The following is a 20219-nucleotide window of genomic DNA, read 5'->3' as shown; positions in this document are numbered from 1 at the left end:
AATTGTGCAGCAGCAGCAACAGCATGTTCACATGCTTAACTCAGTATATCGGTGTATGTTCTAGCAGTAGCAATTCTCCGTACTAGCACTGCAGCAGCAGCCCAGCAGATCTAGTCTGCCAAGACCAATATCCTATCAATGTCATACCCACATTAACATGCTAAATCATTCAGAGAGTTATCATGACTAAACGGAATTTTATATTTACTTGGCTCAAAATGAAAAGAATAGTTTACAACCCAAAAATAATTTATTTCCAGACCCATATGACTTATTTAATTAATGAAACACAAAATAGGATCATAATTAAAAGCACCATAAAAGCAGTCCATATGACTTCTGTTCCGTATTCCAATACTTCTGAAGCCATAGGATTGATTTGTGACCGATAATATAAGTCATTATTTGACTGTGTCAAGCCAGATTTGATGTCAGTGGTGTAAAAAGTCACTGGTTCGCCAAGTATGCAGAATGCACAAAGTTTGAATATGAGGAAGGGGAGGGGCTACTCCTTTAAAATGACAGATTACAACTGAATGCAAACTGATATTAAAATATGTAACCAGAAAAAAAAGAAAAACAGACAGACAGACAGACAGACAGACAGATAGATAGATAGATAGATAGATAGATAGATTGACAGACTGATTCTCACCTGGCTTCCTACTATTTGAACTGTTCTGTTTGTTCTCTTTGTATACCAGCTGCTTAATCCACAATGTCGGGGCTGTAATCTCTGTGACCAAAACACAAGCTCAAAATCAACATAAAAAAATGAACATCATGTTTGCTATAATCAGAATTAAGCAATATACATAATTGCAGGACTAAGTTTAATATTATTGTGTTGCTGATTTTTACATGAGCTGCAGACTTACCCTCACCTTCTGGGACGACATGTGTCTCCATGGTGGGTGTGGGCTTGGAACCATCGTCTGGATTGAGGGTGAGAAAGAAACGGAAAGAGACTACCATTATTGAGGTTAATACAATCTACTCTCCACAACTGTTGAATGATTGGGATTTGCACATGGCCCGGCCAAGAGCACAGAAAACAAAGTGGTTGAGAGATAGAGGGGTACACAGAGGGAAAACACAGGTAAGAAAACACAGAGATAAACATCAGTACTTATCCACTCATACTCACAGTCACACACCTCACAAAATAAATATGTTTTTACATATGGATAGTGTCTAGATAAGGAGTCATTTAATTGTGTATATAAATGCCAATACTACATTATTTACTGTAACCCACTCAGTCAAAGATGTCATGATTGTTGAGAAATTTCAAAACTCCTACAGTACTTACCCACATATGCTCTATTGCATTCTGGCTGATTTTCTTGTGGCCAACATCAGGTAACTCCAGGCCCTTGCAGTGAAAAGGCCAAGGTCACACTGCTAAAGCCACTATCAGGTGGCAGTGGAAACCAGGTCAAAGAATACAAGTATTTCACTGAGCTCACATATGGTCTTTTACATGCATGAGTAATTTGAAAAGATAACGGAACCGGCAATGTGATATATTCACTTACATGAGCTGATGGTAGTTTTAACCTGTAAATGCATGCCTAGGGTCTTAAGTGACCCAGGACCTCATTCCACCTCCTTTACAGCATCTATTTTTCAGAGCTGTATCCCACCTTTTTAGTATTCCTCAACATTTTTCTTATGAACAGTGTCATAATAATAATAATAATAATAATAATAAATCAAACTACTTAATCACCAAAGGAGTAAAGGGTCGTTAGTGATAGGGATGTGCCCGAAGCCAGATACCTTATTTGGAAAGGCACGAATAATGACTTAAAAGTGAATAACGGATTAATCCGAATAATATAAAAAATATTTGTATGACTGATTATCCAAAAAGCACAAAGATAAAGCGACATTTTAAATAAACAGATCTAAAATTACAATGAATTTATGAATCTGTGCAGCCAATATTTCTAAAGTGTAAACCTTATGAATGGAAATGTGCACGGTGTGATTTCAGACCAGTTGGGCGCAATCTTAACTCCGCTTGTGGTCTCTGTTAATTGTGCACGTCTGGAGCTTGTCAAGTGTAACATTAACTAAGATACAACATCAAGTACACTTTCCACTTCTTGAAATGTCTGTTAATGTATCACATGATTCACATGTGATTCTCATGTATTTATTTATAGCCTAAACCTGAGCGCGATGTTAAATTCCTGACCTGAAGTGATTTAACGTCAGAGCTCATCTTTCCGTCCCTTAAAGTTGACCACATTTATATTCACATCAGCGATTAAGGTTATTAACTTCTTTTGACTTTATTTATTAAAAAAGTTAGAATGCTCCATAAAGGTTTAAATGCTCCATAGAGAATTCATCTATTAGGAATATTCATCTCCTTATGTAAAAAAAAAAAAAAAACTAAAACATGCTCCATCTTTTTTCTTCTTCTTCTTTAAACTGTGGTAAATTTGAAAATGTTAAGTGTTCTTGAACTCTGGTAAGGCACTATATAAATGTAACATTATTATTATTATTATTATTACTATTATTATGATTATTATGATTATGATTATTATTATTGTTATTATTATTATTATTTAACTAAATAATGGAGTCCTATCTTAAAAAATCCTGATAGACTTACAGGACTTTCACCTGTTTGTAGGCTATATTGATTTTATTTTTATTTCTTTTAATGTTTGAATTTGTATGTATTATTCACTGCAAAATGTGTGCTTGACATTTCACATTTTGCTTGGCACCTCTTGCCTCCAGGATAATGTTTTTTATACATGGACAGACAAACGAAATGTATGTTTCATGCAGATATTAATATATGAAATACCAGGAGAAACCGCAACATATTCCACAGATAATGTAGCCTACAAATTCATCAAATTCATCATAAAATAAATAAAATAAAATAAAAACAATTGTATAATAATAATAATAATATTTATTATTATTATTATTATTATTATTATTAGACTATTATTATGAAAATGCATATACAAGGTATATTCTATTAATAGAAACTATAAATGTAAGAGAAATGTAAGCCAAAAATAATGGCTTCGCTGCACACCCCTAGTTAGTGACCCAAGATATGTAAAAGTGTTGCAGTATACAGTATATTTGCACTTCCATCAGTCATATTTTAATGATTATTTCATATCTATATAAGATTACAATCACATGATATCTATTTATTTGTTTATTACAAGACAAATGACTACATTATTCATACAAATGACTACTGTATCATGGCGATTTTCTGCAGCACATGAACAGTATGATATGGTTATTACCACAGTACATCTATTTAGACTCAATAAGTGCCTGAGCTTCTGTATTGCTCAATATGTGTTTGACAACCAGTTGCATCTTTCACTAAGCAATAGAAATGTATTTTCTCCTTATTAAATCTAACTATGATTTATGGAACTGCAACTATATAGTGCAACATTATTACATATCTCAGGTCACAAATGACCCACACTTTTAGTAATTAAGCAGTTCGATTTTTTTTATTATTTTTTTCAATTATTATTATTGTTACAATATTCATAATAGAAAGGTTGAGCAGTACTTTAAAAGTTGGGGCATAACTCCAAAACATGGATGAGGTAGAGGGGGTGAAATGAGGTCCCAGGTCACTAAAGACCCAAGGTATGCATTTAAGGGTTGAAGCACTGTGAATTATATAGTTTAATTAGTCTGTATTTTGTGAATTTTGTGATTTTTTTAATGAATTTTAATGAATATTAAGTTCACTAAAATTACTTAACTAGCCTCTGCTAGCCTGCAAAAACTTGTTGCAGTGGAGATTGCAGTTTCCTGTTTCCACTGTAGTTTGATAGATCTCGCTTCAGGATTGTGGGCACCACATTTTTGCTACAGAGATTTTAAATAGTAGTTTTACTTCTTGAACCATACTGTTCAGTTCTGTATATTGCTGATGTAGGCCATTAACATACAGTTGCATATGAGCACTGTTCACCTGCTGGTGAAAAAAAACATCTGTTGCACACTGGTGCAGAAGAGGTGAAATAAGATCCGAAAAAACAGCCAAAGCCAAACCGCATACACACTCTATATGGCAAACTCTAAAATACCACCTCACATTCCCAGCACTCCCTTCTCCCACCACTCTTGGACAAACCTTTGCGCACTCCTGAATCCCTATACACCACCTCCGGGGCCTGTAAATGACAATCTGGCTTTCCTGAGTTAGGGGCCACAGAAATAGGTGCCTGCCATTGCTGCTGCTAACATCTATATTAGCTGTTTGAGATTTCACTGCTGTAACAGAGAGCAGTGGGGCATTGGCAGAGCCCAGCCTTTGATCTGAATTAAGTCCTTAGACTGGCTGTTAAATGGATGAACTGGAATAGGTTTTCATACTTTACGGTCCTTGAAGAAACCTAAGTCTGAATTTAAAGCCAGACACAAAGTTGAGTCAGAGTCAAACCAATGAACATGTCAGGAAAATAAGATGATAGATACTGTAGATGACAGACAGACAGACAGACAGATAGATAGATAGACACACATACACAACCACGTTTGCTCAGCTATCTAAATGGGGACATATCATAAACTTCTATTGTTTTTATGTAAAGCTAACTATAACTACTTTAAACAAACTCTAATTCTAATCCTAAACCTAATCCTAACAGAAAATATTTGCATTATATAATAAAAAAAAATATATATATATATATTTAATTAATGTATGGACTGTTTTTCCAAATGAGGACATCCCAAAATGTCCCCAAAGGGTGGTTTTGTCTGATTTAGCTCTCTTTTGGGTAAATGTATCCCTAAACTATAGCTAAGAACACACACACACACACACACACACACACACACACACACACACACACACACACACATTTCTGTGAAACTCACCTTTTCTGCCAGAGCTAGGAGGTCCTGGTGTTTTATCGGTTACTGGCCCTTTAAAGAGAGAGCAAATTTTGCAATGCAGTACAGTAACTAGCTCACAGTACTTTTAGACACCAGGTTCAAATCTGTATGAACATTTTACACAGCATGCAGTCTGGAAAAGTCAGATACAAAAGAATACAAAATGCAAGTGACAACTGCATGTGACTAACATCTTTATTCACACACTTTAGAGAAAAAAACAAAAACTGAGTAATCAGTTAAAGAAAAACAAAAACAATTAAAATACTCCAAACATGAGAATCAGCATGTGCCTGACTGGACCAAAACCAAAAGACCACTCTTGATTTGTATTACCATTGATGAAAATTGTTATTATCTAGAAATTACTATTATTATTATTTTTTTTTGTTAATGTCAAAATCCCATATTACTCCAGGTGTTGAAATGGGGAAAAGGAGTTAGTGTATTAAATCACAGAGGATATGAAATAAAATAAAATAAAATAAAACGCAACAGAACACAACAGGACCCAGCCACACCCACTGTCCTCTCCACCAACTTCAATTTCTCCCACACCCCTTGTCAGATTTATATATGTCCAATACATGGAAATGTATGCCTCTGTCCTCTCTATGTGACAATAACTCCTTTGAACTACATGACATTACTATAACGCATCCTGTAAAAATCTATTTTGTAGTTATATATCATCCCCCAGCTAAGCTAGGAAACTTCATGTTGGAGCTGGATTTGCTACTATCCTCCTTCCCTGAGGATGGCAGCCCATTTGTGGTCCTCTGTGATTTCAACATAAACCCTAAGGCTGCAGACTGTCAAACTTTACTTCCTTGTTTGACCTTAAATGCCTCACAACTGCAACAACTCACAAATCAGGTAACCAGCTGGCTTTAAAAGTGGACACTCAACTAAAACCGACTTGCTGTCCGTCACCAAAGCTCTGCGGCTGGTGAGAGCACCATCCAAATCATCTGTTCTCAGTCTGCTGGATCTGTCTGCTGCTTTTAATACGAGTTCCACCCTCTCAACAATGGGCATCACAGGAACAGCACTCTGCTGGTATGAGTCTTAATTCACTAGTAGGCCCTTTAGGGTGTCTTGGAGGGGAGAGGTGTCCAAGTCACACAGACTAGCTAACGGAGTACCTCAGGGTTCAGTGCTTGGGCCTCTCCTCTTCTCCATATACATGACATCACTGGGATCTGTCATTCAGCCTGACGATCCTGCGGTAGCTGCATGGATCTCAGCCTGCGTGGTAGACATCTCATGCTGGATGGAAAAACACCACCTCCAACTCAACCTTACAAAGACGGAACTTCTTGTTGTTCCAGCGATCCTGCTATACAACATAACTTTCAGCTAGACTCGTCAACAATCACATCATCCAAGAAAACGTCCTGGTTACTTTAGTAACCTCCGTTCCCTGATGGAGGGAACGAGACATTGTGCCGATGTAGTGACACTTGGGAGCCCCAAACACCTCTGCTTTTTGAAAAAAGGCCAATGGGAATTGGCGAGTGGAATTTACATGCCACTCCCCTGGACATACGGGTATAAAAGGAGCTGGTATGCAACCACTCATTCAGGTTTTGTGCTGAGGAGCCGAGACAAGGTCCTGGCCATTTCAGTGGGTAGTTCAGTGTTGTGGCAAGTGGGACACAACGTCTTGTTCCCTCCATCAGGGAACGGAGGATACGAAAGTAACCAGGATGTTCCCTATCTGTCACTCACTCGACGTTGTGTCGATGTAGTGACACTAGGGGTCCCAATACAAAATGCCACAACTAGCTGAACTGTGTTATGTGGACTGGCGTTGAGAGACGGGCAGGCCGCTGTGTGCCTCATAGCCAGCGCACCAGGCCGTCACGTAACCTCCCCCAACACTCTTATGAGCATCGAACGGTCCTTCAGGAACTAGTCGACTGCCCAAAAAATAGGGACAGGCTAGCCCAGCCGTGGCCTCTTTTCCTCTTTTTTCTCCCCAAAAAGAGTGAATTTGTTAACCGACTGGGGGCCATAAATGTCTACATTGGTGGGGTGTCTCTCCCAAGGGGAAGACACCACAGAGACCACACCCCACCCAGAGAAGGGGGGGTATTTTGAGTGGAAATATGTCACATGGTCTTACCAAGTCTTGTCGGAAGTATGTCATGTGGAGAAGTCACATGGTAGGTCCTACATGCGGGAGGAGGAGTTTCTACAAACATGGTGACTGGGGCAGAGGGGTTTTGTCCAAGGAAGACACAGTTTACCGACAGGGAAACGATTTAGCGGTAGATATCACACCTACGGGGAACCACCACATGTGGAGCACCTACCTCAGTACAGGGCCTAATTAGCACACGTACTGAGCCGGCAGCGAGTTTCTCCACAAACTCGTCTGCCACAGGGCTAAGGAGGAAAGTCATCCAGGGATCAAAAGTTGTGAACACAACTGGGAGTCAAAAGCACCGGACGCTCGCTAAAATGCGTTTTTGCATCAGCATTTTGAACGGGAGTCTGTGCAAGGCCTGGTTCAGTACTCGCAGGTCCAAGATTGGCCACAACCCACTGCCTTTCTTCGGTACAATGAAGTAGAGACTGTAAAACCCTTTCTTCATCTCGGCCGGAAGGACAGGCTCTATCGCACCCTCCGTAGAAGGGTAGCGATCTCCGCACGTAATGTTGCAGCATTCTCGCCCTTCACTGAGGTGAAGCGGACGGCGGTGAACCTGGGCATGCGCCTGGCAATCTGAATCGCATAGCTGAGTCGGACGGTCCGGGTCAGCCATCGCGACGGGTTGGAAAGCGCGAGCCACGCGTCCAAACTCCGGACGAGAGGGACCAAGGGGATAATCATGTCGGACGTACCGGCGGGAGGGTTCAGGGGAGAGTGGAAGGTTCCACTCTAGCCCAACGCCCTCGGCTGCCCGGGAACGCATGTCCATCATTTCTGCGTCGGCCTGAGACTGGGCGACCACACCCGAAGGGGGAAGCCCAGCTGAAGCCTCCGCATGAGAGTGGACGGGTCCGCTCTCCAATGCTGCTCTCGATAGCTCATCATCTTCTCGGGCCCTGAAAAGAGGTTAGAACTTGCCCTGAGATGAGCCGGCGGTCTCATCCAAGAGCCCGAACGGGGCAAGCGAGCGTGCTGAGGAATGGGAGGTTCGTGGGGGATTACCCGGCAGAGGTGGTTCCATTGGAGTCCCCAAATCACCCCCAGTACTAACCGATGCAGCCTCATACACGTAGGTAGAAGGACTGAGGCGGGGAGCTGCTGGGGTGGCTTGCTTTTCTTACGAAGGCAAGCTGCGACTGCAACGTTGCCATGGTCATGTTCTCGCAATGAGGACAAGACCCATCCACGAATGAAGTCTCCGCATGGGCAATGCCCAGACACGTAAGACAGCGATTGTGGCCATCAGAAGCGGAGAGATAACGACCGCATCCAGGAATAACACACAAGCGGAAAGGCATATTTAAAAAGACATTCCGTGTGTGCTGCTCTTTTAGAAGTGAAAATATACTCTTTTTTAGAATATACTCTTTTTTTGTTGTTGTTCTGCCGAAGCACCCAGGGGTGTTCTCTGCACTCCACGGGTGCAGAGGGGGAGAAGCCGCTGAAATGCGCCGTAAATCCAGCAGATGAGGTGAATGAACACGGTGGATGAATTCAGCTCAATGAATAGAACCGATCGGCTCAGAAGAGAAAATCTGAATGAGTGGTTGCATACCAGCTCCTTTTATACCCGTATGTCCGCTGGAGTGGCATGCAAATTCCACTCGCCAATTCCCATTGGCCTTTTTTCAAAAAACAGAGGTGTTTGGGGCTCCCAAGAGTGACCCCTAGTGTCACTACATCGACACAACATCGAGTGAGTGACAGATAAGGAACAAGAAATATTGGGGTTGTGTTTAATGATCAGTTGAACTTCATGGACTACACTGCAAAGACAACCCGATCCTGCAGATTTGCAATGTACAACATTAGGAAGATCAGACCTTTCCTGTCTGAGCATGCTACACAACTTCTTGTCCAAGCTCTTGTCATATCTAGACTGGACTACTGCAATGCTCTTCTGGCAGGACTTCCTGCATGAACATTTAAACCTTTTCAATTTATCCAGAATATGATGGCACATTTGGTTTTCAAGGAGCCCTAGAGAGTGCATGTTACACATGCCTCTCTTCATCAAACTGCACTGGCTGCCATTGATTGCCTGTGTCAAGTTCAAGGCATGGATGCTTGCTTACAGAACAACGACTGGTTCCACACCCCCCTATCTACACTAACTATTTCAAGTCTAACTGTCCTTCAGAAGCTTGTGGTCGGCGGATAAATGGCGCCTTGTGGTGTCATCTCATAAAGGCACAAAATTGCTCTCTAGGACTTTCACTTCCATCGTTCCTTGCTGGTGGAACGACCTTCCGAACTCCACCCGAGCAGATTATTCTCTAACCATTTTTTAAGAAACATATAAAGACGCATCTCTTTTGTGAGCACTTGACCCAATCCTACTAATGCACAGTTTCTATCTTCATAATAATCATAATAATAATAAATATAGCTGCAAGCAGCGATGACGGGCCCAAGCACCATGGGTCCATTTCCACCTTGGCTTTCGGAAAACAATGCAAGGTGGACACAGGCATTTGGCATTTGACATTATTCTAAACAATTTTGAAACAATATGGGTAAATAAAAGAGGACTTTTTTAAAGTCTGTTGTAAGAGTCACACTTCCTGCTGCCAGGTGGTGGCGCTATGACCATGTCCCAAAATCCATGTGATTAGCCCCCAAGACTAAACATACATCTCAATTTTGATCTAAATCACATATTGCACAGAGAAGATATGACACACTTCCTGTTTCCCATTTTTGCCATTATTTTAATGCCTCGCCATGGCAACACTGTTCAATATATCAAAAATCTGTTCACAATTTAGCATGTTCAGTGTCTTGGCATAATGTTGTCTAAATGTGGTGACAGTCTCATAAATCCCCTAGAAGGAGCATTTAAAAGTTCAGAGACTGAATTCGGATGCTGACATATACACAAAGCGTCGGAGCTCTGGGGCTGTCATAGAAACAATGTCACATATGAACTTTTAAAATACCTGGGCCCGGTTGCATAAGTGTAATTTTCCCTTAAGAACGCCCTAAAGTTTCCCTTAAAATTAAAGGAGTTGCAGAAAATAAACATCAAGTATTATTTAAGGGGTTTATAAGTAAAACATCATAATCCCTTTCAGTTTCCCTGAAGTGCCTTGACAAGCGAGGTTGGAGTTACTGTTTTAACGTATTTTCTACTGAAACAGGAAGTGGGGGTGGGACATGTCAAACTACTTGCCCAATTTTTAAAACTAGCCAATAGGTTTTGGTTTGTAGCCACACACTGACACACACACCACTTTTCATCATGCTGATCAAGCTAGTAAAGCACTCTTGCAGGGGAAACTTGAGAGGTAATCTCAATATCGGCCAGTTTTTCCAAATATTTGAAACCGAACGATGAACTGTGTCTACATTACCACATTACCTGCCCACAAACGCACACAGTAAATTGCAGTCTTTGTTTACGATGAGGCGGGAGCCGCTGTGAAATACAGATGAATGAAAAAGAAAGGAATAAAAGATAATATATCCATGTTATGAATAGAGACCGACTGATATGGGATTTTTGAGACTGATACCGATTTTAGAGGGGGGAAATTCTGATTACCGGATATGGTGGCAATATAGTTAATTTTTGAGCTGGAATGAAAACAGACCTTTTCTATGTGGATTGTTCACCGATTTTGCACCAATATGACTATGCAAAGGTACTCAGAAGGCTACTTTCTTAAATATTTTTATCAAAGAATATTTGACATTATTATTATACATTGTCAACAAATTCTAGAAATGAACACTGAGAAAATAAAGAATAAATAAAAATACAATAAATAGCTTAAAAAAACATAATTACTGTATGTTCAGTATCAGTCAGTTGCTGACCATTTAAATAAAGAATAAATAAAAATACAATAAATAGCTAAATAAACATCAGTACTGTTTAGTATCTATCAAATGCTGACCATTAAAATAAAGAATAAATAAAAATAAAATAAATAGCTTAATAAACATCAGTACTGTTTAGTATCAGTCAAATGCTGACCATTAAAATAAAGAATAAATACAAATAAAATAAACAGCTAAATAAACATCAGTACTATATGTTTAGTATCAGTCAAATGCTGACTATTAAAATAAAGAATAAATAAAAATAAAATAAATAGCTAAATAAACATCAGTATTACTGTTTAGTATCAGTCAGTTTCTGACCATTTAAATAAAGAATAAATAAAAATGAAATAAATAGCTAAATAAACATCAGTATTACTGTTTAGTATCAGTCAGATGCTGACTGTTTTAATACTGCCAGTCAATTGTAAAACAGGTTGTAAAACAAGAAGCATTTACAACTGCTGAGACAAGAGAAAAACAGCGGCAGCGGTGTTACACTGTATTCTACTATACAAGTTCAGGGGAAACTTTCAACAGTGGAAAACCAAACTTCTAAATATTAAATTTTATAAATGCAACAACTGGAATTGTTCGGTTGAAGGGGGTACCAAACTGTGAATCCTTAACAAAACAGTTTGGTGAATACATGTTTACACATTAGCTTCCACTCTGGCACTCATTGCTGACAAGCAATGAAAGTAGCTACGTGTTTATCTAGTTAGCTATAAACTCATTGTCAAAGAAGAGTAAAAGATGGACCAGCATTGGGTCTCACCAACTAGGTAAGAGCATAGCGTGAAATCAACGTTCAACAGACACAATCCACCACTGCACCATTGTCTGATGAGTTGCAAAAAGATGCTCTGATGCTTACCTTTCAATATGCTACATTACTTACTGCACTGACAAACTATAGCTGGCAAACAGACATGAGTGACATGGTTGTCAGGGACAGGGTTAACGTTATATTAGTTATATTGAAAAGGGAAAATGATGGGGTCATTGTTTATTAACTTTCCAGTATGTATTTCACAAACTAGTTAGCAACTTACCGCAAAGACACCACTCAACTCCACACCGCTTAACTCCGCCCTGTCTGCAGAGCCACCATCAGTTCAGAGTCAGCTCTGTAAACAATGGAGTCTAAGCGCACTCTGTTGGACAAACTATGTAATGACATCAATTCTAAAGCATTGTTTTCTGCATCATATGTTCTGAAAAAATGTTTTCATATCTGCGCATATCCGTAAAATATTGGTTGGGCAGTAGTTATGAATCACAGTACACCAAGCATAATATTTAGAGAACACTTATTAGAACTGTACATCCCAGGAAACCTCTGGCTGCACAAAAAAATATAAACTCCAGCCACTTGTCCTGGCATCTAGCTCCAGCGTTGGTGCGTCCTGCTCAGAAATGATCGCCCAGACACCCCTATGAATTATTTCCTTTGAAGACAATTACCCTCCATGGTGAGAATTTCAGAGAACTGCCGTTGTTATTTTGCTAGGCAGCTTAAACTGATCTTTAACTCTATATGTCGTTCTTTTGATAACATACTAAGACTATACATAACAAACTGTGCATGTGCGAGAAGTTGACGAAAGAGGGATCCCTTCTAGACATGATGATTTTGCAATCTTGCAAACTCAACCAATCTCTGCGTTATTTGCGGTAGCTTGCCATTTTTTATAATTCCCACAAATTTTCCACAAAAAACGCAAACCTGAGGGAATCCAATCTCTTTCCTTCACGTTTGACAGTAGTAAAACAAATGCCTGAAAAGCCTGAACCAGTCGCAACATTTCCAAATGCACAGCTGCATTTGGAGAAACAAAACAACAAGTTAGAAAACACAACAGAAAATCAGAAAACACAACAGCAATTCAGTCAAAACGGAAAGGGTAGGTACCATAGCTTCTCACCTGATTGGCTGTGTGGAGAATACCTAGTCCTTTCCTCAGGACTGGTTCTCTGCCCACTTGCATGATTATTTCCAAATTAACTCCACATGCTCAATTACTGAAATTGTGAGTGGTTTGTCACTCAGCAAAACAGTAATGGTACACTTTATAACACAGTGAGCAAAAACAGTGAGCAGGAAAAGTTTTAGGTACAATGTTCGCCTTTGGTGTGTAAAGGACCGTATAAAAATTCCAAAAACTGGGCTAAAATGCCGGTGTCCAAGCATTCATTCAATTGACTTGCATATTCTAACATAACAAACACTGTTACTGTAACATTTGAAGTCAGCATGTCAAATTATGAGTACAGTGTTCAATTATTTTAGAAACACAAAACGCTGAAATTTTACCAAGATATTATATTCATATTGTAAAGGTTGTAGAAGGCTGCTATTAGATATGCTAAAGGATATGGAATTATACATACACAGTATTCAATTTTTTTTTTTTTATAATAATAATAATAATAATAATAATAAAATAATAATAAAAAAAACAATGTTAGTCATTCACAACACTGGCAGCCTGCAACATAAAACCTTTGTAATGTAAAAATTACATCTTGATGAATTTTAGTGGTGTTTTTTCTAAAATAATTGAATACTGAATCCATGTAATTACATATACTTAGAAAATCTATCCATTGGCAGCAACTGGAACCTTTATACTTTTTATTTATATATTTTTTTTTTAAACAGCAGTGTTTTTTTTAAGTTAGAACATGCAAATTGAATGAACATTTGAACGCTTTAGTGCAGTTTGTGGAATTTTAGACAGTCCTTTATGCACTAGATGAACCATGACAACATAGCAGTATTCTAACCTAATGTATGTCCTCATTTGCCCAACATTAAGTCAATGTACTTCATTTATTTTGACAGTGAACAGAGAAAAAAATGCAACAATAAAAGAAATTAAAACCTATTGCCACAGAATTGCAATGAAATTACAAGCCTAAATGACTTCTGTGCTCATATTAAAATCTACTTAGACTATCTTAACACCTAATGCCTTGAATTTAATTTGTTAATTTAATTTAAAGCCATTTTAAGGATAAATAAATATGGTAAATGACTTCATTACAATATAATCTTTAGATCTACATATTTTTCAATAAATAATTATATTAAATTATGGCAAAAATGTTTAAATTAAAATTAAAAATTGACAGACAGACAGACAAATAGACGGACAGACAAACAGACAGACAGACAGACAGACAGACAGACAGACAGACAGACCGACCGATCGATAGATAGATTCTCTGAATTTTTAAATACTCCTCCTAGGTGATTCATGAGACTGTCACCACATTTAGACATTATGCCAAGACATCGAATATGCTAATTTGCAAACAGATTTGTAAATATTGAACGGTGTTGCCATGGCGATGCACTAAATTAATGGTAAAAATAAGGAAACAGGAAGTGTCTCGTATCTTCTGCGTGCATTGTGTGATTTAGATAAAAATTTAGTTGTATGTTTTTTCTTGGGGCTAATCACATGGATGTGGCTATTGTGGGTCACGGTCATAGCGCCACCAACTGGCAGCAGGAAGTGTGGCACTTACAACAGACTTTGAAATAGTCCTCTTACATTTACCCAAATAATTTCAATATTGTTTAGACAGTAAATTGCAGTCTTTGTTTACGAAATTTTTTTTATTTTTATTTATTTTTTATTTTTTTTATTTTTTTCTCCCAATTTGGAATGCCCAATTCCCAATGTGCTTTTAAGTCCTCGTGGTTGCGTAGTGATTCGCCTCAGTCAGGGTGGCGGAGGATGAATCCCAGTTGTCTCCACATCTGAGACTGTCAACCCGCGCATCCTATCATGTGGCTTGTTGAGCGCATTGCCACAGAGACATAGCGCGTGTGGAGGCTTCACGCCATCCACCGCGGCAACCATGCTCAACTCACCAAGTGCCCCACCGAGACCGAACCACATTATAGGGACCACGAGGAGTTTACCCAATGTGACTCTACCCTCCCTAGCAACCGGGCCAATTTGGTTGCTTGGGAGACCTGGCTGGAGTCACTCAGCACGCCCTGGGATTCGAACTAGCGAGCTAGCGTATTTTACCACTGAGCTACCCAGGCCCCGCTGATGGAAAATTTTGAAGGGATGCTTGATAGCTTTAATAGTGTTGTCATGGCAATGGATTAAATTACATGAAGTTGTAGTCAAACTGGAATGGTGGCATACATCTATTACACATTGTATGATTTGGGCCCAAATTTACATTAATGTTGAGTTGTTGCTGTGTCCATCATGCATTGTTTTCCGAAAGCCACAGAGTGGAAATGGACCCATAGTGCTTGGACACGTCATCACTGCTTGCAGCTATATTTATTATTATTATTATTCTTTTCAAGGTTTTCGAACTTTTGGGGTACTTAACATGTGTGAAAACTCTTGAAAGTTTGAACACACATCAGAGTTGTTGGTCATTAGGGCATGGCAAAATTGCGGGGGGGGGGGGGGCACTCTGTAGTGCCACCTATAGGATGGGCATGTTCAGGGGGCTCTGTAGCACATCACTTTTCAGCTACCATCACCAAAGTTTGTACACATATAGATCTCATCAAGCCGGACAACTTTCACACTGACAGTCATAAGCACCGCCCAACAGGAAGTCAGCCATTTTGGATTGTTTGAAAAATGCATGCTTTGGAATTTTAAGTACTCCTCCTAGGGATTTCATGTTACAGGTACCAAATGTGGGCAACACTAAATTGCTAATGATATTGATATTTTACACAGTGTTGCCATGGCAATGCATTAAATGTCATTATTCCTTTTTATGTATATTTTTATGATATTTTGCCCACATGTCAGAGTTATCGGCCATTAGGCCTGGGCAAAAGTTAACACATGGGCGTGGCTGGGGAGCTCTGTAGCACCAACTTTTGACAAAAGTGGTGGGGTCAGTTTCTTCGACAGTCACCAATCTTGCTACATATATTGTTCTCATCAAGCCGGACAACTTTCAAAATTACAGTCATTAGATCCACCCAACAGTAAGTCTATTTTGGACTGAATGTGCATTTTTTGAAAATGGCAGGCCCTGAACTTTTGAATACTCATCCTAGGGGATTCATGTGACTGTCACCAAATTTAGGCAACCTTATGCCAAGAAATTGAAGATGCTAAATTGCGAACGTATTTTTGATATACCGAATGGTGTTGCCATGGAGAGGCAATAAATTAAGGGCAAAAATGTGAAACATGAAGTTCCTTATATCTTTTATGGCATTGTATGGTTTTGATGAAAATTCAGCTCTATGTTTGGTAATGGGGCTGATCACATTTATGCAGCTATTATGGATCACAATCATAGTGTCACTAACTGGCAGCAGGAAGTATGGCAATTTTAACAGACTTTGAAATAGCCCTCTTGTGTTTACATGAATTGCTTCAAAATTATTTTTAGAATAATGCCAAGACACTGCTGGTGTAAAATTGCAAAGGGACATTTGATATCTTAAATAGTGTTGCCATGGCAACACATTCATTGTTATTATTTCTTTCTTCCTAAATTTGGGTGTAAACTATAACAGATGTAACTCATGAATGCTAGGGAGTACATACCTAAGCCTGATCTCTTTTTAAAGAAGACACTTGGCAGTTTATTGTTTATTGACAAAGTGAAAACAGTTTTTAAAGTGAAATAAAAAAAGTTATAGAAGTTTAAGTTTATTGTAATGAAAATGTACTGTACTGCACAAACTTTTTATATTTTATATAAATAAAATATACTAAAAATATCAAATGAAATGTAAAAATATTAGAAAATCAATGTCACATTTCTAACCCAGATCTGATCCAAATTTTAGGTCGATATATTAAAAAAATGACCTTTTGGTGTCAGTTTTTATTCAGACGCAGTACCAGAAATGTCCAATAGAGGACGACCAAGCTCCATTGGTGAATGATACCCAAAAGACCACATCTACGCAATAGAACTTTTTCATAGACTGTGATGACGTGTTTCTGTCTTATTTATCAGTGTAAATATCACAATTTTTTTATATTATACATTTTTTAAATATTGAGTATAAAATTATAACATTATGCGTATTGTTATATTACCCTGGAATTAGTTTTAAAAAACAAATTACCACTGCTGCGAGGGGGTTTCGATGACAGCTGGTGAGAGAGTGACAGTAAATTTGTCATGCTCTCCCAACTGACTTGCTTAATCCTCTTCTGGAAAGTCATTCAAATGTAATAGTGGACTTTTTATTTTGGTCTTGGAGCAAATGGGTAAGTGAAAATAATATTTGCTGTGATCTCCCATTCACCGCTGTCGAAGTTTACCCTGCAAACTTTTACTTCCACGTTCCAAAACCCGGAGTGTGAAAAAGGCCTATTATCTGAATAACTCGGCGGGAATTGGCATAAAAATACAAAGGAACCAAAGCCACTTGTCTGACCACATCCTGATATGAATCTGAGAACAATCAGTGCTTGAAGTGGGGCGGTACGCAACACATGCACTTCTAGAATTTACTCTACAGTGTAAATTATAGATATAAGATACCTGTCAGGATGTGCTACCAACGCTATAATCTATAATCTCCGTCTCCAGGCAGGGTGAGTGTGAGATACTGGAGTCAACTCGAGTGCAGGCAAGACGGAGGAGAAGTTAAAAGTTTCTGTGAGCGATTTCACTGATCTATATCATTTGTCTGTAACCCCATACATAGATATGGCCTAATAAAATGATGTGTGGAAAACCGTGTCAGCATTCTGAGTTAGTTTGATTCATATATTGATAAAACGTTCATCTTGTTTAATGATATGATGCATTAAGCTCTGCTGCAGGTTATATAAAATGTTCTCCCCTGCAGAATGTGCATTTTTAGAGGCAAAATAACTGATTCTTTGTCAAATTGGTATGATATCTTAGTTTTATTGGCAGCGTCATCTGTAAACAGCATTTCAAATGCTACTATGGCCAATTGTGCAGTCCACCAATAACGTTAAAATGGCGGCAGCAGTAGGAACGCCCACCAGCGTCACAGATTGCAAAGTGTAGTGACATGCCACCCGCAGTAAGAGCTCTGGCTGTGAATCACAGATAAAGGTGTGGGTGTGCTCAAAATACTCGGAAGAGTCCACAGAATAGGCGGGACATCGATTTTGATAGCATAAAAATGAATTAGTATCAATAGTTGATTGAAATTAGACATTTTTGATCACATGATAACATAAAAATAGAGGATCAGTCAGATTTTTTCCCAATTTTACCCCTATTTTCGATGTTTTGGAGTCCATTTTCAGCAGTCGACCCTCACAATGAAATGCATGCTGTTTTTTCTTCAATCATTGGATCAATCATAAGCAGAGAACATGAAACACAAGTACTGTCACTCATATGTCGCATGTTTTAAACATGCACTCTTTTAACATAACAAAAACACTGTAATGTTCTAATTGCAAAATAGACTGCAGAAGATGAAAGTTGAGTTTTTAAGCTTTAATTTGAAAACATGCTTGTGAGGATTGATGAAAACCATTGTTTTATAGCCACACTCAAACGGTCCACCTGTTGGCCACTGACAGTTTAAAATGGGCGCGCAAGACGGCCTCTGTAGCACCCCCATTTTCACCTATAGTTACCAAAATTGTTATCATGCCGGACAACTTTCATAATTATAGTTATTAGCTCTGCCCAACAGGAAGTCAGCCATTTTTGATTTTTTGAATATTGCAGCCTCTGAACTTTTAAATACTCCTCCAAGGGGATTCATGAGACTTTCACCACATTTAGACAACATTATGCCAAGACACTGAAGATGCTAAATTGTGAACAGATTTTTGATATATCACATGGTGTTGCCAAGTCGATGCATTAAATTAATGGCAAAAAATGTGAAACAGAAAGTGTCTTATATCTTCTCTGTGAAATGTGTGATTTAGATCAAAATTGAGATGCATGTTTAGTCTTGGGGGCTAATCACATGGATGTGACTATTTTAGGTCATGGCAGCAGGAAGTGTTGCTCTTAAAACAGACTTTAAAATAGTCCTCTTATATTTACCCAAATTGCTTCAAAATTGTTTAGAATAATTTCAAATGCCAAATGCATGTGTCCACCTTGCATTGTTTTCTGAAATCCACCGGGTGGAAATGGACCCATGGTGCTTGGGCTCATCATCACTGCTTGCAGCTATATTTAAATTCTTGCTTTATTAAATGTTTATCTATTTGAAACTGTCTTTGGTGTCTCAGAGACTGCTTTAACCCTTACCAGCCGAAGCGTTCAAATTTGGGAACAATTATTCCCATGGTTCCTGTCTCAATATCTTCGCCGTCCAATCATCATTTTTTTTCTGAAAACTGCCAGATACTCATGACAATATAAGCTAAAATGATTGGTTAAGGGGTGATATGATTGGTTAAGGGGTTACTGGGCGTGAATAATAAATGTATCGTAATCAGCATCATCCTCCATTTGCCTGAGCGGAGCCAGAGAGGATACGCCGGGAGATTACCTCCAGTGTTGGACTTACTGCTTCAAATTGAAAACTGAGGCGATCTTTCGAGGTAAGACAAGTTATTTAACATGTGTTGTCAGTATTGTCTATTGAAAGTCAATACGTTTTAGTTACGAAGCATTTTTTTGTAGGAGTAACGCTAGTTATTTCTGGAAAAAATTACATGACCATCGGTGTTCATCAGACAGGTAGCTAGCCTCTATTTTTAAGCACATTTCTGTGAAACTTGCTAAATAAATATTAATTAGCAATACTATGTACATTTTTAGCTAAATATCAATAACTTTTTTGGCCAATTTTGTCGCTTGTGGAAGATAGTCAAACCTTTTTAGTTACAAAGTATTTATTTGCGCTAGCTAGTTTTTTCTGGAACAAATTACGTGACCGTCATCGGCGAGCCTCTTCTTTTTATATAAATGTTTTTTTGGCAGTTTCTGTGAAACTTGCTAAATAAACATTAGCTAGCAATACTATGTACATTTGTAACTAAATTTCAATAACTTTTTTTGCCAATTTTGTCGCTTGTGAAAAATCCACCTGAAGTAATGTGAGGCAGAGAGCAGACACTGTCCTTTTTTTTTATGCTGTTCAGACCTACCTGGAAACTGGCCTGCTAGTTAGATAAGTTATCTAGCTTGCTGATTTTCCCATGTAATAAAAAAAATGGTAGTTAACTTTCTATCATTTAGCAGATAGACTTACCCATCCATCACACAGACATGATTATAGATTGTGTGTAGCTTCCTGTTCACAAGGAAAGTGTGAGGGGGCTGTCTGAAATTGGACATTCTGGTTAGTCTGCAAGCCTTTGGTGACTATTCAGTGTACGGATTTGTGAAGAACACACTGCTG

General features: G+C 38.6%; 1 protein-coding gene across 7 annotated transcripts in view; it reads right to left on the bottom strand.

The window, feature by feature from the left end:
- The window catches only part of LOC127455208 (SPARC-related modular calcium-binding protein 1-like), a 134954-nt gene that overhangs the window by 72093 nt on the left and 42642 nt on the right, over nucleotides 1-20219 (bottom strand). For 3 of the 7 annotated variants that reach the window (XM_051722907.1, XM_051722908.1, XM_051722912.1), the window contains 3 exons: nucleotides 4897-4944; nucleotides 879-968; nucleotides 656-736 (listed from right to left, as the gene is read on the bottom strand). In XM_051722907.1, coding sequence (XP_051578867.1) covers nucleotides 656-736; nucleotides 879-968; nucleotides 4897-4944 — 219 coding nt within the window. The remainder of the gene's footprint in view (nucleotides 1-655; nucleotides 737-878; nucleotides 969-4896; nucleotides 4945-20219) is intronic. The other 4 variants (XM_051722910.1, XM_051722913.1, XM_051722909.1 and 1 more) reach the window with 3 other exon arrangements.

The sequence above is a fragment of the Myxocyprinus asiaticus genome, chromosome 17 (genome assembly GCF_019703515.2).
Source record: "Myxocyprinus asiaticus isolate MX2 ecotype Aquarium Trade chromosome 17, UBuf_Myxa_2, whole genome shotgun sequence".
Classification (NCBI taxonomy): domain Eukaryota; kingdom Metazoa; phylum Chordata; class Actinopteri; order Cypriniformes; family Catostomidae; genus Myxocyprinus; species Myxocyprinus asiaticus.
The sequence above is the reverse complement of the archived record's forward strand: the minus strand, read 5'-3'. Positions and strand labels throughout refer to the sequence as shown.